Source organism: Lepisma saccharinum, chromosome 17 (assembly GCF_977018435.1).
Source record: "Lepisma saccharinum chromosome 17, izLepSacc3.1, whole genome shotgun sequence".
In the NCBI taxonomy this organism is placed as follows: Eukaryota; Metazoa; Arthropoda; class Insecta; order Zygentoma; family Lepismatidae; genus Lepisma; species Lepisma saccharinum.
In genome coordinates this window covers 12,915,892-12,943,076 of record NC_139245.1, presented here as the reverse complement: position 1 = coordinate 12,943,076, position 27,185 = coordinate 12,915,892, and the positions used below count along the sequence as shown (strand labels likewise).

General features: G+C 36.6%; 2 protein-coding genes across 8 annotated transcripts; one reads left to right on the top strand and one right to left on the bottom strand.

Moving 5' to 3' along the window:
* Window positions 1–1,742: 1,742 nt before the first annotated feature.
* On the bottom strand, window positions 1,743–9,155 carry LOC146001522 (acyl-coenzyme A diphosphatase NUDT19-like). 3 transcript variants are annotated; one of them, XM_083138935.1, is made up of 3 exons: window positions 9,083–9,155; window positions 6,312–6,519; window positions 1,743–3,620 (listed from the first exon to the last, which is right to left on the bottom strand). In XM_083138935.1, exons 1-3 carry the CDS (start codon window positions 9,098–9,100, stop codon window positions 3,412–3,414), a joined length of 435 nt encoding a protein of 144 aa, XP_082995061.1. In that variant the 5' UTR covers window positions 9,101–9,155; the 3' UTR covers window positions 1,743–3,411. The 3 variants fall into 3 exon arrangements, with proteins under 3 accessions (XP_082995061.1, XP_082995059.1, XP_082995060.1); XM_083138933.1 differs by having other exon boundaries at window positions 8,242–9,137; XM_083138934.1 differs by having other exon boundaries at window positions 3,420–3,620; window positions 6,328–6,519; window positions 8,242–9,137.
* On the top strand, window positions 8,771–26,941 carry Herp (Homocysteine-induced endoplasmic reticulum protein). 5 transcript variants are annotated; one of them, XM_083138930.1, is made up of 7 exons: window positions 9,193–9,282; window positions 12,860–12,906; window positions 16,731–16,911; window positions 18,632–19,143; window positions 19,768–19,919; window positions 22,562–22,712; window positions 25,768–26,941. In XM_083138930.1, exons 3-7 carry the CDS (start codon window positions 16,771–16,773, stop codon window positions 26,081–26,083), a joined length of 1,272 nt encoding a protein of 423 aa, XP_082995056.1. In that variant the 5' UTR covers window positions 9,193–9,282; window positions 12,860–12,906; window positions 16,731–16,770; the 3' UTR covers window positions 26,084–26,941. The 5 variants fall into 5 exon arrangements, with proteins under 5 accessions (XP_082995057.1, XP_082995056.1, XP_082995058.1 ...); XM_083138931.1 differs by lacking the exons at window positions 9,193–9,282; window positions 12,860–12,906 and adding an exon at window positions 8,771–8,800; XM_083138932.1 differs by lacking the exon at window positions 12,860–12,906 and having other exon boundaries at window positions 25,789–26,941.
* The last annotated feature ends 244 nt before the right edge of the window (window positions 26,942–27,185 follow it).

The window sequence follows — 27,185 nt, the reverse complement described above, 5'->3', positions numbered from 1 at the left end:
CTCAATCTAAGCATGGGTGTTACTTGTTAGTGTTCATAAATTTCATCTATCACCACTCGTCTGCACCATTGCAATTAGTCAAAACTAGTAGAAAAGTTATACTAAATAATAGGGATGGGCCGATATAAAATTTACCGATAAACGATATTCTACCGATCTGATATAAAATTAGAAATGGTCCTTGAAGAACCTGAAAGGTTCATTGACCTCCTTAATAAATGTGTGTTTCAAGGTGACTGCAGTGCAAAAGGAGTTGCATATTTAGACATTTACTTCTTTAGAAAGTAGGGCATGGAGATTATCCATAAAAATTACAACAAAATGACAGAATTTTGCACTAAATTATCATATATTTATCTATATATCGGATCGGTAAAATAATTGGTAATTTTACTGATAAACCGATACCGATAGAGTACCGATTAAACGGTCCAGTCCCTACTAATAATTAAAATACAGGGCCAGCTTGTGCTAACCCCTTCAAGTGTACCATATTATTATTGGTCAAAAATATTTTGCACAACAAATAAGAACCCAGTGACCAATGGAAAGATTTATATGATTACAATGCCAGAGAAAATTTTGTATGCTGTTTACATTATGAAGCAAACATTCCTTAATGACTGTGGGTTTTGAACAACAAACCTTTTTGCTGCCACCCCCCTTCTGTACCCCAGGACCTGTAGAAACCAATAATTTATTACGACTGTGAATCCTGAGGTTGAGGCTAGTATTATGTTTGCCACAGGTATGTAACCGTCTGCGACATCTAAAATACTGTGTAATTGTATGGTCAGGCCGCATTGTCATTACAGAGCGTATTAGGTTGCAGTGTAATGATAGAAAGAATGTTGCAATAAGAGATAATTCCAGTATGATAGTGCAAAATATATAAATGGAATTATTTTCAACGAAGATAGAATGCTGCAATAAAAGAGATAATTCCAATGTCCGAATGAACTCTTAAAATTTAATGGCACTTAATCTAAATTATGACATTGATTCAAACAAGCAGTGTTGTCTAATCCATAAAATTTCTGACCAATCTTATATATTCAAAATATTTTGATATATTTTTTTTTGTTAAACAAGGATATGAATATGTAGAAAATGCAATTTAATAGTATCTAAGCATGTTGGTGGCAACTCAGATCAAAATAAGTGGACATTTGGGATATAGCAATAAGATGCTTTGTAAATAACTTAGCACCCATTTATACTTTATTCCTTCTTTAGAAACTTTACAAACATTGAATATATATAGTAACAAATATTGTAACAATGAAAACAACTTCAAAGTGCATATAAAACTGTGTATAAGCAAACATAACGACAAAAATTGTAACAATAACAACAACTTCTACACTACCTGATCATCAGGAGATGCAGCGATGACAAAGCAAAATAATAAAAATATTCCTTTTTAAATATTTTAGACAAGAAGTCAGAATATTTGAGGGAAATTAGTCACGCGACGCCATGAAACAGCTAGAAATACGCAACGGATTTGCTAAGTTCAGTGCATCGAAAGGAGAGCCCAGTTCTACCCCCCATGCCCAACCATCCCGCTACGTTTCCTGTTGAATGCAATGGTGTCAGGCAGGCCAAGTCATCGCAGCAGTTCTGCAAATGTAAGGTCCTTCGACTGGTTTTTCCCCGCTCTTGAAGGTCTGGTCATAGGAGACCTTTTTGAAACCCCCTTGTTTACAAACACGGCAGGGTTTCTGTGATGTCAAGATGAAACTTATCAGGATGTCCAGCACTGTAGGCCTAAAGCATGCAACAAACACTCTTGTTTTTAATAGAAAAACACATTGAAGAGCATCGCAACGCAACTTACACAGAATATATGAAAGTAATGGTACATAGAAAAAAATATAAGCACGCAAAAGCATAAATTTCCCCACGGTTAGAAAGAACTGGAAAAAAGCAGTTGTGGATCCATTGTATTTCCTTCACAGTATTTGTCCTTTTCATTTTTTTGGATTTAAATATCGATTTCGGAAAATAATGTTCTTGCTTTAAAAAACACGAAGTACTTCATGTTGTTTTGTGTTTACTATGATTACGAATGACAAGCCTGATCAAGATTTTTTGTTCTCGAGGTGACAGACATACTTACTTAGACATAACATATCTTACTTTCACACCAGGGATGGTCAAAAACATCAGGATTCCGGAAAATTTAAAACCTCGATTCGGAAATTTTACTACCGGATTTTGGAGGAGGCAATCCGAATTTCGGATAGAGAGGTTTAACAATTTTTCCATTTTTCGGGTAGAGTTCAAGAAAGTTTAGTCTTCCTTATTTTTCTATCATATACGCCATAGAAAAAAATGAATTTGGCCATCTGTAGGAATTCCCCCCTCCATGGTTGAAAGATTGACCCCGACGTTTGTCAAGTCTTGCGATGACTACGTAAAAATGTCACGCTTCGCCACTGCTGGACACCCTGTTACAATAGTGAACTGAAGCCTAGATGTCACATTCCATTATAAAAGAAGGCACCTGTTCCTAGATACCAATACAACTTGTTACAAAGATGTGTAATTTAATTCTGCCTGCAATAATGTTGGGAATGGTTTGTGAGGAACCAGTTTCTTGAAATGGACTGGCCTTCTCAAAATCCAGATCTGAACCTTGTAGAACACCTATGGGACGAATTAGAATGTCAACTTAACTCTAGACCCCAACATTCCACATTAGTATCTGTTCTGGCTATGGTTCTGCAGGAAGAATAGTTCCCCATTCGTCCAGAAACTCTCACATGACTGGCGGCAAAAAGTACAGGCTATGATCAAGGCAAAAGTGTGACTAGATTGGGATAGGTGTCAGGATACTTTTAATCAGGTAGTGTATACACATACATTCACTGAGTAGCACGTTTTACAAATGTTTGTATAAAAATATATGACGTAGATTAGTTATCAATGATCTAATGATCATAACATGCATATATAGAATTATCTGCATCTTGAAATATCATTTTACAAAGAGGGTACAATGTGAGGTTGAATCTCGATCAATTTTTTATGCACCTCCCTAACAGAAATTAGGAGATCTGATCAGAAACAAACATTGAAATGACATAAATTACCCTTGTCTATTCTTACTTTTCTCCTATTTCTAACTCAGCCACCCTCATTTATTCATTTCATCAAAACTTATTTAAGTAAGACATTCACATATTCAAGAGGTATGTATTCTTGTATTTATGCATTATTCTTATCTTGTAAAGGTTGAAAAACGTGCACATGTATAATTCTTGGTGCAGAAGATTACACTTCAATATCCAGAAATGTCAACCTTCTATTTATGAAAATATATCTTTCAGTACAAAGTTTTACCTTTACATAATATACACAAGCTGGTAAATCACTCATAAAAATATATTTGCATGTATTTCAAGTTCACAAGTTGCATGTAGAATTAACTTCTATTGGTTGAACATGTTCCTTTGAAGGTTTAATGTTTGATACAACTTTTACATCATGTAAAGAGTACAATTCTACTCTATGAAGTTTGTCACTCTTTTCCCTTGCCTTTTTCAATGTCATATTCAAGTCAGGATTTGATTTTTCACCATAATAATCTGGTTTCTCGGGATACAAGCTGTCACCTGCAATTACAAAACTACTGTTATACTTCATGCATATGTACACTATTATCGCAGTCTTCTGTCATAATAGATTTGCACAAATATGTCTACTCTATCTGTCTCTCTCTTGCAATGTGCGTTCCATGTGTCTACTCTGTTCAGGCACTTCATCATTAAAGTATTGCAATGTTTTGTTACTGTGCTTAAATAACGAAATAAAATGTATCAAGAAATGAAAATGCAATAACTAAAGTCTGCCTGGCCAAAGAATGGACTTGATGAAACCCAGACTTTCTGCCTCCAATTCAAGGGAGGAAAAGCGGTGTTGCTACATGCCTGATTTTTGTACAGTCGTACACGACAACTCTTCCTGTCAACATGCCCCTTCGCTCGCATTTCAGGGAGAGGCAGGGAATCGGAGACCCATTCGCTTGCTGCGCTGCGGCAACCATTAGGCTTCTCAGTGCTTGACCTTGTTGGGGTGCCACCTGTTTCGAAAACAACTCTAAACTAAAATTCTGGCAATGCAGAATACCACGAGAAATTCCCCTCTCCACATTCAAAATGTCATGATACTGTACTTTAATAATTATTAGAAGAGGCATTCACAAAGTACTGACAACACCAGAACCCGAGAGGTTAGTGGTGAGTATTTTAACACTTTAACTGCATGTATCAAATTGACACACAACTTGCAGGCAACGTGCACAGTTCTTACACACAACTCCTTTGAAAACAAATGTGTGTATGAAACGTCTTTGTTACTGTAGGATGTGCATAATTTTTATACACATGACCTATGGAAGAAGAAATTTTATAAAAGTGTATTACACAGGTCGTGTGCATTATAATTGTTTGGACCATCAAAAAATAGCTCTGGCCATCCACAAGAAAATGCAAACTTCTGCCTGGCAGTTCAAAATTAATACAAAAACAAAATATCTTGGGAGCTTTTCCTGATGCTGACAGTATTGGCCAAATTATTGGACTCATTGTAAAAAAGAGTTTTGAAATTGTTTGTCTACTTTGATAGTTTCCCACAATCTTTTCTTTTACTGTCTCCCAAGAAGAGGTGGCAACATGATTCTTTTGCACATTCGCAAAAATGCCTGGAACAATATGTACAGTTAACTCTGTTATTTATGCTATTTGTTTGGTTATAACAAAAGAAATAATATTAATTCTGATTGTTGGAAGGGTGTTCTTTATTTGTATCTCCGGAGCAACATGTAATTTCATAAATCACGTGGTTTGAAGTTTAGAGTTAAGATAGATAAAGGAATTCTACAGAAGCAGTGATTAAAATGGGCTCGAAAAGAGCCAAAGGTGGTCATACGAAGTACTGACAGTACTTGCAGTGTGTATCTCAAAACATTAAATCTATGAAATTTCTCTCTGCACATGTTTCATTTTTTCAACTAATCGAGTCTAATAATTTGGCCAATACTGTAAGTTATCTCAGTTTATTGACCAAATATATAGATTTCCATCAATTTCCCCATTCATGTTGATTTTTTGTGTTAGACCAACTTAGTGCACCGATAGGCCAATCGGGACTGGATCGCTTGAATAGAAGGAATTGGCATTACCACTACACCATCATCATCATCACAATTAGCCCTAAAGGGGCACAAATTCTGTGTAAAATATGGCAATATACAGAGCATTCCCTGACATTCGCTACGAGACTCGGCGGCAAGCAACCTCGCATCAGCGCTTGTATTTCCCGGTGAACGGGGTCGACGACAGTCGCTAGAGTTGTCTATTAAAATTACAGTTGTCATATTGTGTACTAACCTTGACTACAGAAGGTGTTGAAAATGATGTCCCTCTGCTGCAACACATTCCTGGCATCTCTCAAGGAAATTGCCATTTACACATGCAAGTTCGCCTACTGTAATTCTCCAGATTTCTCGTACAATACTCTTTTTAACTCACGGATGGTTGGTTAGTTGATTTCTTGTTTTAAGTCCTCTTTATGCACAGTAAGGCTAATCGGGACTGGACCTACAGTTTAAAGTGGGATCTGAACCACTATGTGCCTCCCCCGGGTATCGAACCCGGGACCCCTAACTCACGGATGGAGTGCGGATTGTCTTCGTATACTTTATTTTTCATTTTTAGATTTAAGAATTTTAGTACCTCTAAATGCTGTGGTTTTTGAAACACCCGTTTCTTGTGAGAGGCGGTGGATAGATTTCCGAGGAGACTGTTCTAACCTTTGTCCTATCTCATTGAATTTTTCCTCAGTAAGTACAAGTGGGTTTTTCTTTCCACTTTTATTCAGAACTGACTCTGATAATCAAAACTTATTTTTATGAGGTTTATTATAGTGGTCCTATGTGGAACGGGAACACCAGGAAATTTTGTTGCAAAACGTCGTCAAACTTCACAACTCCTCTTTCCGCAGTAACACTCGACAAGATAAATCCTTTGTTGTAATGTAAACTCTTGTGGTACCATATTAAGCCACAATCTTCAACACATCTGAGGAAGGATTATACTGTCGTCAGTCTGCAAAGTCAACAGAAAGGGAAAGAGAGCGAAAAAAAACAGACTGTAGCATTCGACTGCCGCCGACCCGTTCACCGGGGAAGACAAGAGCTGACGCCGGGCCACTGAGTCTCATAGCGAATGTCAGGGAATGCTCTGTATATTACCTATTGCTTATGTACAACAATAAAATCATTTCCACTAAAAACTAAAACTGACCTGGAAGAAGGCTTACTTTTCCATCATCAGCTTGAACATGCACTGGCATCCATAGATCACAGCCTTTATTGTTCCTTGAACTAGCAAATTCAGCAAGTTGTGTTATATCACTGAAATTCAGTAACCTGGAAATCTCGTAGTATTGTGGAGGTGCAAACCACAGTTTCTTGTCTTGGAACCTCTGTATGTAATCAGATGGAGTTCTCCACTTGAAAAGAAAGCAAAAGCACATAATTTTATAAACTTAAAATCAATAATAATAATTTTGTTTTTGTATTAATTTGTTTACTTATACTTTGTTGCTGTGGTTTAAAATCTAATTGGCTTACTTGTTGTATAACTATTGATATTAAAAGAGAGAAATGTTTCTAAAATGCAGACCAATTTAGATAAGTAATGGTTAACACATTCGTATCCTGGGAGCGAATGTAGAATATAGAGAATGTGTCCAATTTCGTTAATATTTGGTATACTAACTAAATTTGGCCTTCTAATCATGAACCTATTGTTAAAATGCAGGGGTCATGTTTGGAATTTCGTGAAAAAAGCTGATGTAGGTTGAGATTTTTTTTTTAAAGCTTTATCACATTGTTTTACAAACAAAATTTTAACTAAGGTTGCCTAACCTAACCTTACCGGAAATGGTTTGTGGGGCTACCCGTGCGTGGTTTGTGCAGCTACCGTTCATAATGTACTGCTCAGAAGGCCAAAATTAGTGAATCTACCAAATATTAATGAAATTCAAGATACTTTCTTACCCTACCCTTACCGGAAAAAGTTTCCGTATGACTGAAGATGACCAGACCCCTCTCCGATTTTCTTATTTGGCATACTTACTAATTGAGGCATGCTAATGACGAATCTGAAGTTAAAATTTGTCGGAAACGTCTACAAATTGCAAAATAATTGTGAACCATTGACGATAGCCCCACGAACCATTGACGTGTGGTTAGGCTAGTTTCAGTTAGGTAGGTTAGGCAAACATAGTTAAAATGTGGTGTCGTGGTAGTATCACGATATAGAAATTGCAAAATAATTGTGAACCACTAGCCCCATGAACCATTGACGTGTGGTTAGGTTAGTTTCAGAGGCAAACATAGTTAAAATTTGGTGTTGTGATAGTATCAGGAATATATATATTTCCTTGTGAAACAAAAAGGCTAGACTCTACTTTATGTTCTTATCTGCATGGTGATTGCTTCTTTGCATTCGCGGTGCGCGTTCGTGATTAGGAGGCCTCAATTAGTGAGTATGCCAAATATGAAGAAAATCTGAGAAGGGTCCAGACATCTTAAGTCGTTCCATTTTTTTTTATTTTTTTCATTTTGGCATAATGATTGCTTTTCAAGAACACTTTTTTTTCATGAAAAAAACCCCTTGTGATCACTCTGATAGTTCATAGTGTATCTCTTCCCTCTAATTAAATACATTTCTTCAGGGAGAGGAATATTATCTCACTTTTAGTAAATTCCTAGGTATGCTGCTAATCGCCTGAAATTTGAGGATGCTTTACAGGTAGCATTTAAGGGGCATATGTTGAGTGCAATTTAGAAGAAAATAATGGTAATATTGCGACTCTAGTCTTGGTGTTATTTTTTTTGGGAGGGGGGGGGGGTTGACAGACTAGAAATACTTGCTTCCTGAATAATGAACAGATTCTCTCAGGATATGAGTCAGGTCAGTTCTGGATATACTTCTGAGCTTTCGACAGCTAACATCATTCTCATCGCCACTTCATCATTTCAATCCCTGAAGATGACAGTGTTGTTACCTCTCAAAAGCATATAAAGAACTGAACTGTTCCTGTCTGATAACTCGAGATAATCTCTTCAATGGCAATATGATTTAAAAGCGATTATTTTCTACTGCCTCCTGTCAATTTTAAAAGTACAATTCTATTTCAAAATCTAGATACAATGGTGAGCAGTACCTCCAATTCTGTTGCTTCTAAATCATCTGCATATACTGGTGGTATTTGATCGAGGGTTGCGATAAAAAAAGCTGTATCATATCTTTTTGGTCCCATGTCGCTAGGTGTGAGCCAGTTACTCCATACTTTTAAAGCCCATACGTCTGGGTAACATTGGATATGCTTGCACATTTCAAGAAATTTCGTCGGATTCGTGTGTACAGCTTTTTGCCATTGCTTCAAATTATGGCCTGCTAAATAAGAAGCCCAAAGAGTGTTTGTTGTCTGTTTATTTACAAGAGAATTTCTGCAGATCAACAAACCACATTCTTCGAAAGTTTCTCTCACCGCTGCAATACGCAGAGATAAGGATCTCATCAACTCGCTCTTATTAGAGTCACTAATAAATATTGGAGGAAAACATTCATCAGAACAAATTAAATCACTGAAACTGTCCTCAGCAATTCCGAAGGTCCTAAATAGCTCAAGCCAATCCAAGCTTGCATCTGCACGCTCTATTTGTCCGCCGGGAAAGCTACATGCATTAGGCAAAAAACGGCTCTTACTGCTCCTTTTAAGGGTAAGAACTTTGTAATTATACTGTCTTACTTTCTTTCCACTATCTATAGATTCTTCATTCAATTTTCCTAAGTTGCCTGCATTATTTTGTGACGTATTCTCACTTAATTTTACTCCGTTTTGTAACGAAAATGGGGATCTAGCCACAGTAATCACACTAGATGCTTCTTTCCAATATCGACCAGCCATCACTATATCCGAGAACGTTACACGTAAAACAATATACTGTCCTCACTGATATCTACAGAACCTAGGAATTTTCTTGACCCTACAAATCACGTACACTTTTGTTATCATGCATGTTTCTACATCATGACCATATGTTTAGCTACGTCATGTTGTTACGGAGGTAGCCATGTTAGTTGATTGTCCAATTAACAGAAAGAAGAGCAAATCGACGGACGAATCACGAATCGCCAAATACTCTGGCTATTCGACGAGGCCATTTGTCACCAAAATTACGTGGTGTAGTCAAGCTTGAAGGTAAATATTACATCAGTTGTTATGTTTCTAGAATATAGTAAACGTGTGCTGTTCTCTGTAGCATTTTTTAGTGATCAGTGAATATGAAGAATTCACTACGATAACACTGCAATTCGAAATTATTATAACTTTTCGGCGTTTACTATAGTTAGAGCATCGTTACACTTTTTCCTACAGTTGCGTTTCAGGTGAGCATTAAGATGTGTATCTGAATATTTGAAAGTTCTTTTGGTGTATGCATGATTTTAGTAGTTGCATAGAGAGGTTGTTTGTTATTCGAATCAGATCATTCAGTTTTATCATTCAATATGTCATTGCCATATTATGAATGGATCGCCATTGCATCTTTGATTCGACGACCAACACTCCAAAGCAGTCAAGTGTAATTGTTTGAATGTTTAAGAATTCAGAGGCGAAGTTATTTTGTCATTCTTATTTATGTTTACACGTTAAAGCTTTCTGAAGAGTTTGTGTCCTTGACATTACGGTATTCCAGAATTAGGAATACATTACTCTTTGTGACGATCAGAGGTACAGTTTCCAATTATACTTGAATGAATTCTATGTATTCATCTGATTATGGTGTTCAGTGATGATCACAAGAGTAACGTAGAAATATCGTGGTACAATGAAATTTACTTTGAGCTCTGACTTATGAAAGTTTCATAAGTCATATGAAAGTCAATATTTGCTGTGCATGTATTTTAATAAATCTTCTTGAGTGTTAGGATTTCAATCACCAAGCCTGTGAATTCATTGAGCAAATGGTAAAATTTCGGACATCTGACTACATTTGTTAGGAATGTTCATTTATAGTTTGGTTACCTGTCTTTTGTGAGAAAGTTTATAAGCAAGATGTTATTTGACACTGCTTTTCTGCCATGTTTGGCTAATTGCGGATACACCTATTGCATGTTCTACACCTCAGAATTTACATGTGAGTATGTTTTGCAGATGCCGAGATATTGTGATGTCACATTAACGCTAGTGCTTTTGTGCTTTTATGAGGATTCATGAAGACAGCCTCACTTATTACTTTTTGAAACATTATTGGGTATAATTTAACAATACAGGGAATTTATCCAATTTGTTTAAAATTTGGGATACTTACTAATTTGGGCCTCGTAATCACGAATCTGCACTTAAAATTTGGCGCTCACGTATAAATTTGGCACTTATTTGGGGGCAGGTGAATCCGGCCAGTTTCTAACATGCTTTTAAAAGGGACTCTATAGATATAGGCGGGGGGCCGCGATAGCGGTGGGGGGCGGTAGGTCAATTACCCCAGGGGCGGAGCCCGGAATGGGTGGGAAATTTGGAAATCGAGGGTGTGGAAATAAGAACTTAATTTAGATTATTTTGCTATTTCCAAGTGTGAGCGCCAAATTTTGACTGCAGATTCGTGATTAGGGGGCCAAAATTAGTGAGTATGCCGAATTTCAAACAAAATGGAGAAATTCCCTGTATTGTAAAATCGCTCCCCAGAACATGTCTGATAAGATATGCAAGATAAGGTAACAGTTAGATATAGTGAAAACAGATTTCTTCAAATTTACAGGAGAAATGACAGGAAAACACGTATGGAATTGAGTTCCTGTGGACTTTTGGAAGCTGGGAATAGTGTTTTTTCCATTTGTGCAAATTATTCGGCCCCTAAATAATATAATTTTCGACATTAATGTATCTCTGTTGCAAGATAGCTCGTGCCACCATTACCATCGACTATGTGAATCAAATGTTCTGTGCGTTTGAATATGTAACCCCCTCTCAGTGTAGCAACCACGCGGTAGTTTTACAAGATGACGTGTGAGCGGTTTTTTCTTTTCCCAATTTAATTTTCTGTTTGCCTAACCTAACCTTCCGTGAATGGTTTGTGGATCAATTTTCGCTTAAAAACCTTTTGTGAATACAGTAGAGCGTCGATTATCCGAACGTCGGTCAACCAAACGACCGCTTAACCGAACTGTGTACTCGCTCACTTTCAGATATCTGTAATGAAAAAAGTACGTGACTTAGCTGCTCGTAAGCGTGTAGGCTTGCTTGGACAGACCAAGATAAAGGATTTTTTTAAACGTTAATTTTGTGTACTGTGTGTATTGTTCATGCAAAATGCGTATGTAATATGTACATATTTTTGTTTAATAAACTGTACCACATACTATATATTCCTACTAAAGTTGCCTTTGTACGTTACTTTGTAATACATACTTAAAGAGATGCCTGTTTTTATGAATAAATTTACATGTACAGTTCGATTATCCGAACAAACCAGTTTTCCGAACACCCATGTCCCCCAATTACTTCGGATAATCGACGCTCTACTGTAGTTTGTGCTGCATTTTTCGGTTCATAAGTTTGGAAACACTGCATTTCAGCTGATGATAGACAACGTGAGTCAAGATTTGCCCGCCATATTGTGTGTAACAAAAGCGAATTAGCAACGACCAATAAATACTTGTATTGTGAAAAATTACATTTTTTTCAGTGAAAAAAAATATATCTAACTGGTACCCAAGATAACATTATTAATGGACATATTTACTAATATTTTTAATGAGGAAACCAGTTGATGTTTTTGGGTGTAGTGCCTTCTTTCAATTGCCTCTGGTCTCAAGATTAAAAACAATCCAGGAGCCAGTTCTTCTTTTTTGCTTTTTTCCCTAATCCTGTCTAAGAAAGCTATGATATGTGATTGTAAAACCTTTAATTTATTAATTAATACAAGATTGGATTAAAAGTATTTAATTCCTCCTTTGGAGCGTCATTTCTAAAGAAGGATCAACTGATAACAGCTTGAATAAATATGCATTACAGTAAAACCTCATTAATCTGGACTATTGGGTTGGGGCTAAGTTGACCAGTTTAACGAAAGTCTGGATTAGCTGATATAACCTAAAAGAACAGTAGAAGGTGCATTAAAACTTCGTTTATAGCAAGAAAACACATTTATTATGGTGTATTTAAAGGCATGGGTCTAAATACAGTACAAAGTGTGCGGGAAACAGAATTTCATCAGTGGTTGACTGCCTTTTCTTTGGGAAGTTCTCTTGTTGACTTCTAGCCACATTTAAAACCTTGCATTCTGTTTTTTTTATTTTTTATTTTGGCCTTTTGCCTGTTTGGATTAAGCGAAGTCCAGCTTATCCAGATTAACGAGGTTTTACTGTACATTTTAATACATGGCTAACTCAGCCATATCACTGCAGATTTTAAAATTCGGCTAGCAACAGTGCAAAAATTTATAATGGCATGTTTATTATTCTGATGCAAGTAATACACCAAAAATGCACAAATGTTACGAAGTACATGCTGTACGCATTATTATTTTTTTTTTTTTAAAAAAAGTAAGTGTTCCTTCATTAATTAAATCCATCATCCTCGCTGTCGCTTTTAGCCAACCTAGGCAGAAAACTAGTGCGACATATAATTGCAAAGATTACTTTCAACATGTGAATCAATGGAATGGAATAACCAAAGTACAATTTTGGTTTATGCCTCTCAGTTCTAGTGGTGCTGCATTGCCACCACCCAGTAGTTCAGTTTGCAATGTTATGCCTTTTTAAAAATTTTATTTCAGAACTTAGGTGTGTTTGTACAATGTTTCTCCTTAGGAAAGAATTTCAGGTAAAGTGCTGGTAGTGGAGCATATGGTAGATGGCCGTTTGCCTTCGGCCATGTATTTTTAGAAGTGTGTATTTCTAATGTTAATACAGCTTTTAGTTTTATGATTAGTTCTGAAGTACAGTAGGCCATATTGCTTGAAATTTATGTTGGGCATTCCATTCTCACGGGTGGGACACACGGACTACATTTTTCATATTGAAGTAACTATTCTACTGATAGTTAAGCAACATTTTTCTTTCAGTTTCTGTGCAATTAATTATGAAACTAAACACTTGATTAAACATAACTACCATTAGAATACCTTCCAAGATTTATAGTTATTAGTAGGGCTAGGATGTTTATGACCTAAAATTGTACAAAATATGCACTATAATTTGAAAAATATGCCTTTAGAACTGGACTGTTTCAAACATCAATATCTAACATATGCTGAGATATTTTCACATTCGCATTGGCCCTGAGTTGCAATGTACAATGAATACTTTCTACAAATTTTCAAATAAAAATGAATAAGATTTTGCTGCAGTCAAAAAAACAAAAACTAGTGAACATGTCAGTAAGAGCGAATCCACTTCGAAAATGACTGTTTATGCCTTGAAAAAGCGAAAATATGCTGAATATGACAAAAAATCCATCAAAATATGCCTAAATATACCCTTAAAAATCACCTTAATTCAATTAGTTTCTTCACAATATGAATGTCCATATACACTGGTCAAAACAATTAGGGGAGCAAGCAAGAAATCCCAAAACCAAAGTTGGAAAGTCAAAAGTAGCAATGTATTTTGATTAGGTGAGTGTGTCCTCAACCAGTACAATTCATCTGTGATGAATCATCAACATGAAGAGCTCTCTAGTGACCATAAGGCACGTGGCAGAATTTGTGATATGAGGAGCAATCACGAGGTCACTTGGGAACACCGGTTGTTTGGTGCTGGCAGACCGTAAGTGCAGGTGGGATTCAGTTGAGTAGTGTTGAATAGGAACGATGGCAGAACAACACGATTTAGGGGAATCTAGCAAATGGAGAGCCATTGGGAGGATGGAAGCACGTGAGGTGGCTGCAGTGTCATTTCCAGGTTGTGGACACGATTTCAACAGACAGGTACAGTACGAAGGAGGCCTGGGCAAGGTCGCCCACGGTCAACAACAGTTAGGGAAGACCGGTACTTAGCATTGTCGGCTCGGCAAGGTCGCCCACGGTCAACAACAGTTAGGGAAGACCGGTACTTAGCATTGTCGGCTCGCAGGAATAGGCAGCAAACTGCAACTGACTTGCAACGCGGCCTTGTTTTGGCAACAGGACGAAGAGTCTCGGGCCAAACTGTACGAAATCGCCTGCGGGAAAGGGGTCTTTATGCAAGAAGACCAATGGTGTGTGTCCCTCTGAATGCCCAACACTAGGGCCAGCAGACAGTGGGCTGTGGAACATCGTGAGTGGGGACATGGAGAGTGGAGTTCAGTTCTCTTCTCGGATGAGTCGCGTTTCAGTCTCCAGTCAGATAATCGACGCATTCTCATCTGGAGGGAACGTGGGACTCGCAATTATCCCGCACCTGTGCGCGAAGTGTCTCAGTATGGTGGCGGTGGCTTAATGGTATGGGCAGGGATCAGTGTTGGTCGACGTACCCCCCTGCACATTATCCGGAACGGTACTTTGACAGCCTTACGGTACCGGGATGAGATCCTCAGGCCTCATGTTGTCCCAATGGCTGCAGATTTCGGTGATCGTTTCATTTTTGTGGACAATAATGCCCGACCTCACCGAGCACGTCTGGTTGACGCCATGCTACGGGATGAGGGTATGGAACGAATGGTATGGCCAGCGTCCTCCCCAGACTTGAATCCCATTGAACATGTGTGGGACACACTCGGAAGATGCATTGCTGCTCGGCCAGCGCCGCCTACAACTCTGCAACAGTTGGAAATGGCCCTTCTGGAGGAATGGGTGAATATCCTGCAGGCTGTCGTTGATAACCTTATTGGTTCCATGCAAAACAGATGTGCAGTTGTCATAGCAGTTCATGGCGACCACATGCCTTATTAGAGGTACGGATCTGTTTTAATTTTTTAAAGAAATTGAGGTTCAGGGACACTTTCATATGGAATGCCCTGTGTGTAACATTGGGTAGCAAAATAATTCAGTGTTGTTCTAAAGTTTCCAGAAACATACTATGTGTACATGACTTTATCTTATGTGGTGGTCCGAGAAGATTGTATGCATATGTCTAAGCTTTGAAAATATTATTTAATTGCACCCTGGCAGGACAGCAAATTACATTAGAGTAGTAATTAGCAAGACAGTTTGGTGTAGGGTGTGTATTCTTTTGTAAATGTGTAATGTTCGCAAGGGTTCCCAACAAAATATAAACATAAATATGTAAATTTATGTAAATACATCTTTGAAGTATGAACTCCGTGTGAAGTAAACTGTTTCATTTGTTTGTTTAACTCAATAGTGAATACCAATTAAGTAATTGGAAATTACAGAAAACAATATTTTTTATAGATAAAAGTAATATTTTTTTGATAACCATGACACTAATAACCTCCATTTATGAAAGATTCAGCAGTGTGCAATACATAAATGAAATCAGTACTTGGTAAGGTTTTTACAGTGGGATGATCTTGAACTTATCTTATTGTGTTTTCCATTGAAAGAATTGTTACTTTTTACATACGAAAGGTGTCAAACATTAAAAAAAAAGTTTTTCTCCCACATGGTTGTGTATTTTTTTCCTGCTTTCTAATAAGTATTTTTATCTCACAATCTGTTGTGTTGCTCATAGTACATTATATACTAGTTCGCATATGCTTGTTTGTAGCATAATGACAAGACATTGATTCTTGGAAAAGTAACTTCTTTGATGTTAACCGTTCAAATTATTAAAGTAATGCTGTCCGAGTATTGTAATGATGTGATAGTGATAGAGACAGTATTTTAGTTGAAGATTGTAAAGAATAATGTAGAATTTAAAATTCCAAGTTAACAGTATTTTAGTTGAAGATTGTAAAGAATAGTGTAGAATTTAAAATTCCAAGTTACACATGTACAGTGTTAATATATTGTGTGTCCCATTTTGATACAAATTGGTCAAGTTCATTGCATTTTAAGAATTTTTGCACTTCAATTGCTCGATAGAAAATTAAGCATTTCATTGGTTCATTTGTATGTATTATACATATTCAGTTGCATGAAATTTATTGAACGATGAGAACAATGTTATTAGTGCAAAGCATGATTATTATTTTTATTTTACCAGCTGTGGTAGATGCTTTCATTTGCTTTGTCGATGTTTTTTTGTTTGAATTGCGGAACCTCACATTGAGTGAAAGCAAATTAATATAGTGATGGAGAGTGGTACCACGTAGTACAACCAAGTTACTCAAGTTATGCACTGAATAAAGTAAAAAAAATAAAATAAAGTGCTCCCCTGTGCTTTGCACCACACCATGAAGGCATATAGGTGGTGTGGAGTTAGGGCCCCACATTTTCTTAATCACGCTGAAGGTGCGGCTGATGTGATCAGCACCACACCCCTGGCTGTGACTTTATACGATGCTAGGTGGGCACCGAAGCTGTTTGAACTGGTGGAAAAACTGACTGAGCTACCACGACTGGATTAGTTATGCACTGAATAGGTGAAGAAATATGCATTTTTTCAGTCCTTGTGTAGTGACAGTTCTCGACTTATTTTGTTTTTAAAACTCAGTTTGTGAATTAAATTCTTTTGATTATGTTCATACCTCTTCGTTAAAATATTATTAGAGTACTAAGACTTTGTGTTGTTCCTTTTTGAAATATTTATATTTGTATCTTTCAGTTGATGCTAATATCTCCGACATTTACGTGGGATAGTTGGTATGGATGTCCTCGAAATGCCAGTAACATTGATAGTTAAAGCTCCAAATCAGCAAATTGAAGACCAAACCATCCAGTGTGAACTCACATGGACCATTAAGAAGCTGAAGGGATATCTTTCTGAAGTATACCCCAGTAAACCAGTGAGTATATTTGTTACTTCATTATTATTATTAGGAATGGGACAGATTTATTGGTACTCTATCGGTATCAGCCGATGAAGGTTTATCGGTAAAGATACTGATTATTTTACCGATTCGATATATCTATAAATATCTTATAATTTAGTGCAAAATTGTATATTTTGTTTAATTTTTTTTTATAATATCCATGCCCTACTTTTTAAAAAAGCTAATGTCTAAATATGCAACTTCTTTTGCACTACACTCACCTTGATACATGCATTTATTACGGAGGTCAATAATCCATTCTGGTTCCTCAAGGACCATTTGGAATTTTATATCGGATCGATAGAATATCGGTATCGGTAAATTTGATATCAGAACTTTTATCAGTATCAGCGAACTATCACATTGGCCCATCCATAATTATTATTATTAATCAAGTTACAACATCGTATGTAAACTGTTGTGGTGATGTGTGAATTTGCAACCTGTCACCCCATGGGAATGCCTCATTTTGCTGTATCATGATAGTGTTACCAACATGCTTTCTAGAATGAATTACGAACAGGTAAATCAAACCTTAACTTCTTGAGATGGACCAGTGCCATGTGAGTGCATTTAACATGCCATATCTCCAAAACTAATGATCTTTCAGTCTTTTTCTTCACTAATATACATACAATTTTATGACTATACTTGAATGACAAAACGATACCATTATTTTTTAAAGTTTATTTTTGTCCAAGAAATGTGTGCAATGTTAATCAAATTAAGGGTGCATATTCATTTCAATATAAACTTTAAAGATCAGAAATGTATTTAAGAGTGAAAATGTTGGTATCAGGGCATTGACTTGAAAGAAATAAATTTACTGGGCTGTGGTCTCACAAAGGTTGAGAACCACTGCAACAAACAGCCAAAATACACCACTAGTTGCTCCATGCCCAGGTTTAGCGGCCATTTAACCTAATTATACATGATGTACTAGAAAGCCAGAATACAAATACACAGTGTCCCAAAAGTCCGGTAACACTTTTATTAATTCATTATACAAAAACTACAAGTGATATAGCTTTCGTGTATATGTCATATGAAAGAATATCTCAAATGTTTTTTTTTTTAATGTATGAGTGCACAATGCCTCGATATGGGAACAATGTGTAACACAACATATGTCTACACGGTAATCAAATTCTTGCCGTACTCTTTGGAGCATATCTCTGGCAAGAATTTGATTACCATGTAGACATATGTCGTGTTACACATTGTTCCCATATCGAGGCATTGTGCACTCATACATTAAAAAAAAAACATTTGAGATATTCTTTCATATGACATATACACGAAAGCTATATCACTTGTAGTTTTTGTATAATGAATTAATAAAAGTGTTACCGGACTTTTGGGACACGGTGTATATTTTACTGAACACAAAATTTAATGTAAAGAGATTTGATACTAGATTTTCAAAAGGTATAGCAGTATTTTCTTTTTTGCTTCATGTACGTGTTCGTATAACAAATTCAAACATTGAAAATCATATCATACTGTTAGGTTCTATTAAAAACACATACAAAACTACTCTAGTTATGTAAATACGAGACATGAAGATATGAAATATGAAAACACTCGGAAAGAACCACCCATTCAAAAAAACAGCTTTCTTGAAAACACTGTTTATGTCTAGTTACGAATTTCATATTGTAAATTGTATTTTTCCATTTTTTTTTTCTTGTAGAGAACTGAAGAGCAGAAAGTTATATATTCGGGCAAGCTTCTTCACGATAATGTTATACTCAAAGATGTCTTACGTCAGTATGAAGGGCAGGAAGCACACACAGTTCACCTTGTCTGCACACCTCCACGTGACTATTTGAAGTGTTCGTTCGGTATGAAGAGGCCTTCTCAGGTGAACGTTGCATCTCAACCAGTCAACCAAGGAGATGGGACGGCTCAGCAGAATGCTAATAGTTCATCCTCAAGCTCTAGTCAAGGCACGCCGCAGGCACCGGTACAAAGCCCTGAAGGCAGTGTCGGAAATAGTAATAACAGTGGCGTTCGGCATAGGTATCCCACTGTCCAAGAAGCAAGGGGACAGTTTACCATGCCGGATTTTCGAGGGTTCTGGATGCAGACGATGCGTTCCTATAATGAAGCCGCAGCCGGTTCAGTTGATCCACACTACATGGCCCAACAGATGGCATTGATGCAGCAAGCGTATGCTCAGTACATGAGCCAATATATGCAATTGTGAGTACTGAACATTCACCTATGCATGTATTATAGATCTACTGCTGAAGCAATATCAGTAAATGGATATCCAGTAAGATTTACAGAATGCCAGAATATATAATAATTTTAGTAAAGGTCATTAATGTATGCATTGATTTTTAATGTTATTAAAATTTCACAAATGTCGATGGATATTTTATCGTATAATTTTGATAAATAGTAAAGTTGCAGTGCTATTATCATGTTGAATCATTTTAGGTTAAATAATTTTTAAAGAATCCCATGGTACTTGTCAAAACACATGTTTTTATTGTCATTTAATTTGGTAAAGCATTTTTTAGATATTTATTCTGCATATAGCCGAACTCTGTGGCAGAGTGCTTAGCACAGTGAACTATGATGCCTGGAGTCCTTAGTTCGAATCCCAACTGGGTGTTATTTGTGAGTGTCCCTTCATCAGTCTCATCATTGCGATTAGCCAAAAGTGACAGAAAAACAACACTAAATAGCAAAAGTCTACAATAATTGTACAATTATTGTTCAACATATAAATTGCAGTGAAGGGGTTGATGCTAGAGTACTATCAGTTGAAATGTTTTTTTCCTTCCAGTTATTGATAGCATGTGTATTGTAATTTTGCAGAATGCAGTCTGGTGCTATTCCACAAGGTACATTCCTCCAGCCACCTGTGGGAATGCAGCCCCCTGTTCCTCATCCAGCAGAGCCTATCCAGAGGAATGCTCAAGAGCCTGTTGCTCCCGCCGTGCAGCCAAATAATGAAGGGGTGCTACAAGGTTTGTTTCTATTTATGCACCTCATTGTCAAACGTTTCACCAACTATTGCTAATAAAATGAGTGGTCCATTCAAAATCTCCTCACTGAAGATTTGAATCCAAGCTCCGGCATAGGCATGGGTGTTCCACTGTGAGTTCCACTCCATCAGTTTTTTGTACAATTATCGTTCATCCACAATTAACCCACAAATGGCAGAAAAGTGATGCTAAATAAGAAAATATGAATCTGTTACGTATGAGCTGATTCCAATACTGATGCATTGGTCTGATTGGTTTTGGTTAATAATCTGAGAGCAAAAATATTAATGAATAGAAGGAATGATCATTTATTTCTGAATCAATATAATGTGAATTTACAGAACAGAAGTTGTAGTGATTTTCATAAATATCTGAAAACACAATATCGCCATATGATGCTAATTGAAAAGAAATGCAGACCAGATCCAAATGGAAGCTTTAAATTTTTTTTCCAATGTCAGTTTCGACACTTAGGTTGGTTATTAATATTTTTAAAAATGGTGGTGCGACAAGGCTTGGTTGAAATGTTACGGAATACCTCCCCCCCCCCCCTTTCACACATACATTATATGAAGAACAAAATGATGTAATCTACAAATTTTCATGAAACAGTAAAATTTGGAATACACAAAGTAAATTGACAAACTACAGTGTAACCTGTATTTTGCATTTTCCTACATTGGACATTCAATCTTGATGCTCCCATTAGATCAAGGTGCTATAAAATTTTCACCATGGTCCCCTAAAAACATAAAATCAAGGTTCCACTGTATTTGGTTGTCCTTGTCAACTTGCCTGGTTAAGGCTGTTTGAAATAGTTGAGAAATTATCTTTAAAACTGAATATGTGCCAGAATATCCAATACAGTAAGTATAAAACTCACAGTATTTATGCGTGTATAATGCGCACCCTGGTTTTTGATGGGGAAAAGTGACAAACAATTATATTTTGCATATATTGTGCAGCACAATTCCGGTTTAAGGCGAAGAGGGACAATTACGCACCAGGCATGCATTTATTCCAATATCGTTGGAATGAGCAATGCTACTAAAAAGATCTCCGCCGGAAATGAAGAGTATGAATTTCTCCCCATGTGGCAAGTGGAAGCGGTTTCTTAAGTTGATTATTAAGCCTTATACGATTTTTGAAAAATATGATGAATTAGTATTTACCGAATCCCATGTATTCCTTATGGGACATCAACTTCAAGTTACGGCTCATCAAATGGGAGTTTCGACTTTTCCTACTACTATGACATAGTTCAACGTGTCCTTTTTCCGTCCATGTACTTTTCTACGTCATCGGATGTTTGATATTCCCGAGAGACCGAATAAAATAATGGTCCCATAAGCCTAGTGCATTTCTCCTTGCCTCCTACAGCCATCCTGGCAGTGTTGCCAAACCTGATGTGCATAATAGAGCTAAATTTCACCATTAATATATGTAAAGAGGACTTTCAAGGAGCTAGATTAATGAAGGCTGCATAAAGTGCCTACTAGGGTAATTTTAGTTGTCAGAGGGATGGGGCTGCTGCTATTACCGTTAGCTTTAAAGTGATGGTAATTTATTCTTAGTTTTCACCGCCTAGATTTGGCAGCATCACCCATCTCAATAATCCAATGATGTTAATATAAAATCGAAAATAAAGGGTTCCCGGATAACAAAATTGTCATCTTCATCTTAGCCACAGCGCTATATATAAAAATACATGGGGAGGAAAGAAGAGGTGGGTGACGCAGCCTATAGCTATACGAATATCACTTCACGTGCAAAATGTACACTCATGGCGTAAGTTGGTATTTATGGGCTGGAGCCAGTGGTGGCACCATAGTGGGGCAGAGGGCGGGTGCCACAGTTCAGTCAAACGAGTGCACGAAAGAGCCAGATCTGGCTCCAAAAGAGCGAAGTTGGCAACAGTGATCAGCAGCTGCCCCAGCCTGAAAGACCTAGGGAAAATTGTCCCTCCTCGCCTTAAGAAATGACTTTCTTAGTTGTACGTCGTAAAGCTGTTGCTATGTCAGTCAAGAGTGAGTGGCATCATACCTATTCAATACCTATTGCTATGTGGACAAGAGAAGAATATGGTCTTGTATATGCAATGAGTCGCCAACCTTCTCCCTCCACTGTGTTTAGCATCCCAAAGCTTTCACTTCAGTAACCACCTTGTTTATTCTGTAACAGAAGAAAGCGAGATCAAAATTATGTCATGGATTTGAAGCACTCAGTAAGATATTTTCTATTATTTCTTGCCTGACAAATACCGCTGATGCGCATCCCATGTGACGGGAAGTACACACGCCCAATGTGAAAAATAATGGGAAATGGCCATTTCACTTTTGTAGTGTTTTTTTAAAAATTATTATTGCTAATGAAATCAAACCTCGTAATTTGTATTTGCGCTTGTTGATGTGTGCATGCTGTGACGTAGTGAAAACATGCATAATACACACCACAGTTTTCGGGGGGCAAAAATTTTGGAAAAAGTACACATTATACATGAGTAAATATGATATTTCATCAAGATTTTCTACAGCAGTCTAATAATCATTACTTGCAACATTCTGTATAAATTCTAGTACTGCATGATTTTTTTACTGATGCATATGCTTTTCGTAAACTTGCAGAAGTTGAAGATGAAGAGAATCGAGGAAATAGAGATTGGATAGACTGGTTCTACCTTATGAGCCGATTTATAGTTCTCTTCAGTATAGTTTACTTTTATTCGTCGGTAACGAGGCTGATGATAGTATCTCTACTAGGAATCATGATGTATCTGTAAGTACAGGATAAATTCTTCAATGCCTCAATGGCATCCCTGTAATTATTTTTTAGTATATAAGGAAGTTTTTTAGATGTAGTGATTAGTATTTGCTTATATTTTTTTTACTGCTGAACACAATCTTAGTATTTGATTTCTTGTCTGTATATTTTTACATGTTATTACTGCAAGATTCGTGAAATTTAATGGTAATGCATGTGCATGCCTTAATATGGCTTCAAAGGAAAGAGAAGATAAATTGGCTTTCCTGTAAAGTCTGGAAATTTCTGAATAATAATTTGAAAATCTAGTAAAGTTAAATATGATTGTTGTTCACATGCCATGGATTTTCCACATGTTTGTAAATATGAATTTGTTATTAGTATTCTACATAAAAAGAAATACTGTATTTAGATATGTACAGGCTGCATTTTTAACCCAAAATTTGGCAATATAAATTAATTGTATTTCATTGCTCAAATAATACATAATATATACTTAATGTGAAGCTTGATAAGAAAGTAATTTGTAGTGTGTGTATACAACTTGCCCTACTCGCGATAGCCACCCTACATAAATTAGAACAGACTGCAAAGTGTGAATGATCATATCAGTAGTAATATTTAGAATAAGCCATGCCTTTATGAAAATAGATTTCTTTGAACCTCAATAGGTGTAAAAGAAAGCTGTCGGGTAATATATTGGAGGGACAAGTAGTCAGGGGATGTGAAGTTCTTGTTCTTTCATTATGAGAGATTATTCATAGTCGTTGTTCATTTTTATCTAAATAGTTAAAATTGATTCATTTATGATAATTTATTATGTAAAAAGTATACAGGGTGGCTCAATAAGTCACTTAACACCCTCAGTACAAGGCCACTGCGGCATGGAATGTGAAAATGGCGATGACCAATCATTGCCTGGCCAAGGGGGAACCACATTGACGCCACCCACATGGTCGGCGGCCATCTTGATGTCCGCCATCTTGAATTCAACTTCAGAATTTTAAATGGGAAGGGGGTCGTGCGACATATCAAAATGGGCTAGAATTTCACGAGAAATGCAATGGTGAAGGTTTTTTTTTTTACGTATCTTTAACCAGTAAAAAGTTATGACTGAATTCTTGTACCAATTTGCTCCTTTTCGAGGTGTTAGAAGAATGCCTTAAAATTTGTTTAGTGCATCGGTAATGCATCGAGATCAAAGTGACATCTAGGGAGAGAAGTTCGCATGCCATTGCACACGATTTTAATTGGATACATCCATGAAGAGCTGCGCATTATAAATGGTTGTCGCGAACAATTTACAGTGTGACGCTTCCATTGAATTAAAAGTCCTTCACAGTGACAAGGCTAATGTTTATGTTCAGAAGGAAGTTCATAAACAGAATATGAGACCCTTGTCATCTGATAACTAACTTTGGACAGAAACTGCTTCATAACGTTCCCATAAGTGTTTTGGTGTTCTTCCCTATTGAAAAAACTCTGTAAAAAGTACCTTCTTCCATAAGCAAGGATGAAAGAAACTGTTTATTTAACAAATTCAAGTAGCCCTAAGCATTTAAGGTTCCGTTGATGGAAAATTGACTAACCAATCGTGATCCACACAGCACGCCACACCATTAACTTACCAACACTAACCATTCAGCTTTGATCTGTCGAAAATGGGTTATCAGATAAAAAGCATCGAATATTCTGTTTATGAACTTCCTTCTGAACATAAACATTAGCCTTGTCACTGTGAAGGACTTTTAATTCAATGGAAGAGTCACACTGTAAATTGTTCGCGACAACCATTTATAATGCGCAGCTCTTCATGGATGTATCCGATTAAAATCATGTGCAATGGCATGCGAACTTCTCTTCCTAGACGTCACTTTGATCTCGATGCATTACTGATGCGCTAAACAAATTTTAAGGCATTTTTCTAACACCTCGAAAAGGAGCAAATTGGTACAAGAATTCAGTCATAACTTTTTACTGTTTAAAGATACCTTGAAAAAGCCTTCACCATGGCATTTCTCGTAAAATTCTAGCCCATTTTGATATGTCGCACGACCCCCTTCCCATTTAAAATTCTGAAGTTGAATTCAAGATGGCGGACATCAAGATGGCCGCCGACCATGTTCAACTTTGTCCACTTGACACTCCCATTTTAATTAGGATGCAAAATAGACAAAATATGCTCAGAATTAGAATGCACTGTGTTTTCACGAACACATAACTATAAACTAAGCAATAACAATGGAATAACGGACAAGGAACTCTTGGCAACGCAGTGTTGACAACTCATAACAAAATGCTACAAAGTTATACACCAACCCAATATAAAGTTAAAAGTATATCTTTGTTAGAATCTTTTTTGATTGTTGTGCTAGTTCTTTAGTGTGAGAAAAGTATATTTTTTATTTTAATTTAATTTTTTTTAATTTGTATCACATAAATATATTAACAATATTTTTTTCAAAAAAGAATTCCTCCCAAAGGTGATTTTTTTTACATATAAAAATATTTGTAACTACTTTGCTTGAATATTCCTGCTTGAGGGATCATTTCTAGGCCTGAGCTGATACTACTTTGAACTGATACCAATGCCAATCCTCTCAGCGATTTCCACTGATACTTGAAAAATTGTAATAATTTAAAGCTGTTCAAAATATTGATCAGTATTAGTGTGTAAGTACTCTATTCGAATTGTATGCACAATTTACCAAGAATTTTGATATATGTTATATAATCACAAAATCTAGTTTCTTACCTCAAAATTGGTGCCAAAATAAAAAGTATTCGAATTTTACATAATTTTCAGGATAATTATACTCCATGACAGTGTTGTGTAACATTTTTGCGTACCCTGTGAAAGACCAAAAAGCTGGAAAGTATCGGTCGATACATTGCCATCGGCTCAGCCCTAATCGTTTATTTTAATTAAAATATTTTTTTATGTACTAACAAAATAAATTCCATAGTCATAATTTGAGTTTAGTTGTAAATGCTGTTAGTTCTAGAGCTTGACATAGTATTTGGCTGTAGGCTATTGTAGCACCCTCTCTTCTCTCCTGTTGTGTTTTAGTTACCAAGTTGGTTTCTTCAGAGTGCAGCAAGTGAGAAGAATACAGAACGCAGCACCGGTACCCAACGGCGAAGAAGCTGCCAACGTTGGGCCGCAGCAGGAGGAACTGAGAGAGCAGCCAGCGGTGCAGGAACACCAACAACCCAGCCCGCCGGATGCACCAAGAGATGCACCAGAAGAGCAAGAAGCGACGGCTACGGCAGCCACGGAGGATCGACCGGTAGATCCCCCGCAACCGTCGATGCTAGCATTGACCTGGACATTTTTCACAAGTTTCTTTGCTTCCCTTATTCCCGAACAGCCCAATGCAATTTAGCTGACGTCGTTGGGGGGAAAATAATAACATGTTTCTAATTTGAAGGAGCAAATAGTTTTTACCCCTCAATGGTTATGTCGAGCAAGTAAGTGTGAAATTGAATGTACTAAGTATGCAGGTACATTTTTTAATATTAGGAACAATTGTATTTTTGTACAAAAGAAAATTGTAAAAGCTCTTTAACATGATCATGCTTCTATTTGATCGGTTCATGCAGATTTCAAGCATTTTCGTTGTAGTGCTGCAGAATTATTAAGAAATTGACAATCACACTATGACACTATTTCACGCTTGTGAATCGTGTGATCATCTCTCTTAATTTCATGGCAATGGTTGATTATATCTTAAAGTAAAATCCATAATTTCCTCAAGTGAACGCTAGCACTATGTGGAAGCCATTAGTATTACAAACATCTAATTCTATCATACTTCATTATTGTTATTTTCGGGCTGATTGTTGTATCTCTTTATGTTGCAGTATGCATCACAAACAATATGGATACCACTATTGTAAAGTTTTAAAGTGTGTGCATAGAGAGTGTGTGCGAGTGGATGTTTATGTATAATTATCTGTATAAAACTGTACAAAGATATAAAATTTGTTAAATATATATATATATACATATATTTATTTTTTGTTCTGATATGCAGGAATGCATACAATTAGTCTGTGATTTTTCTTAAGGTTATCATAAATGGAGAAGTACCATCTACTGTCACCTTGTTCTGTTGTATTTTATAGCTGCATCTGTTATGCTTTAATATCTCTTTTGAAATTGATAAAGACTGGTTTAAATGTGTTTTATGTATGCACTCAAGTGCTTAACTATTGGTAATAAAATGTACATTATTTATCAACTCAGTTCTCTTTTCCTTGATTCTTGGGGTTGTGAATATCCCCAATAGAATTTAACATTACTCCGTATACTACACTGTATGGCTACTGATTAGGAAGTTCTTTACATGTATACTTCTGCATAAACACTGTAATTTCTACATAGCTTTTTTTGGACTATAATCGTCACATTTTCCCTTATTGCGTACGTATTGAGACCTACTCATGAAAGGTGCTGCATTACAGAAATGTCATGAATGTATTTCG

What these genes read in the sequence shown, in the direction of transcription:
- LOC146001522 (XM_083138933.1), bottom strand. Translation starts at nt 8,988, where the DNA reads ATGGCTGGTCGATATTGGAAAGAAGCATCTAGTGTGATTACTGTGGCT. An exon ending in TAGAAGCAACAGAATTGGAG is followed by an intron (nt 6,520 to 8,241) that starts GTACTGCTCACC and finishes TTTCTTTTCAAG; the next exon opens with TGGAGAACTCCATCTGATTA. An exon ending in AAAAGTAAGCCTTCTTCCAG is followed by an intron (nt 3,621 to 6,311) that starts GTCAGTTTTAGT and finishes TTGTAATTGCAG; the next exon opens with GTGACAGCTTGTATCCCGAG.
- Herp (XM_083138931.1), top strand. Translation starts at nt 16,771, where the DNA reads ATGGATGTCCTCGAAATGCCAGTAACATTGATAGTTAAAGCTCCAAAT. An exon ending in AAGTATACCCCAGTAAACCA is followed by an intron (nt 16,912 to 18,631) that starts GTGAGTATATTT and finishes TTTTTCTTGTAG; the next exon opens with AGAACTGAAGAGCAGAAAGT. An exon ending in CTAGGAATCATGATGTATCT is followed by an intron (nt 22,713 to 25,767) that starts GTAAGTACAGGA and finishes GTTGTGTTTTAG; the next exon opens with TTACCAAGTTGGTTTCTTCA.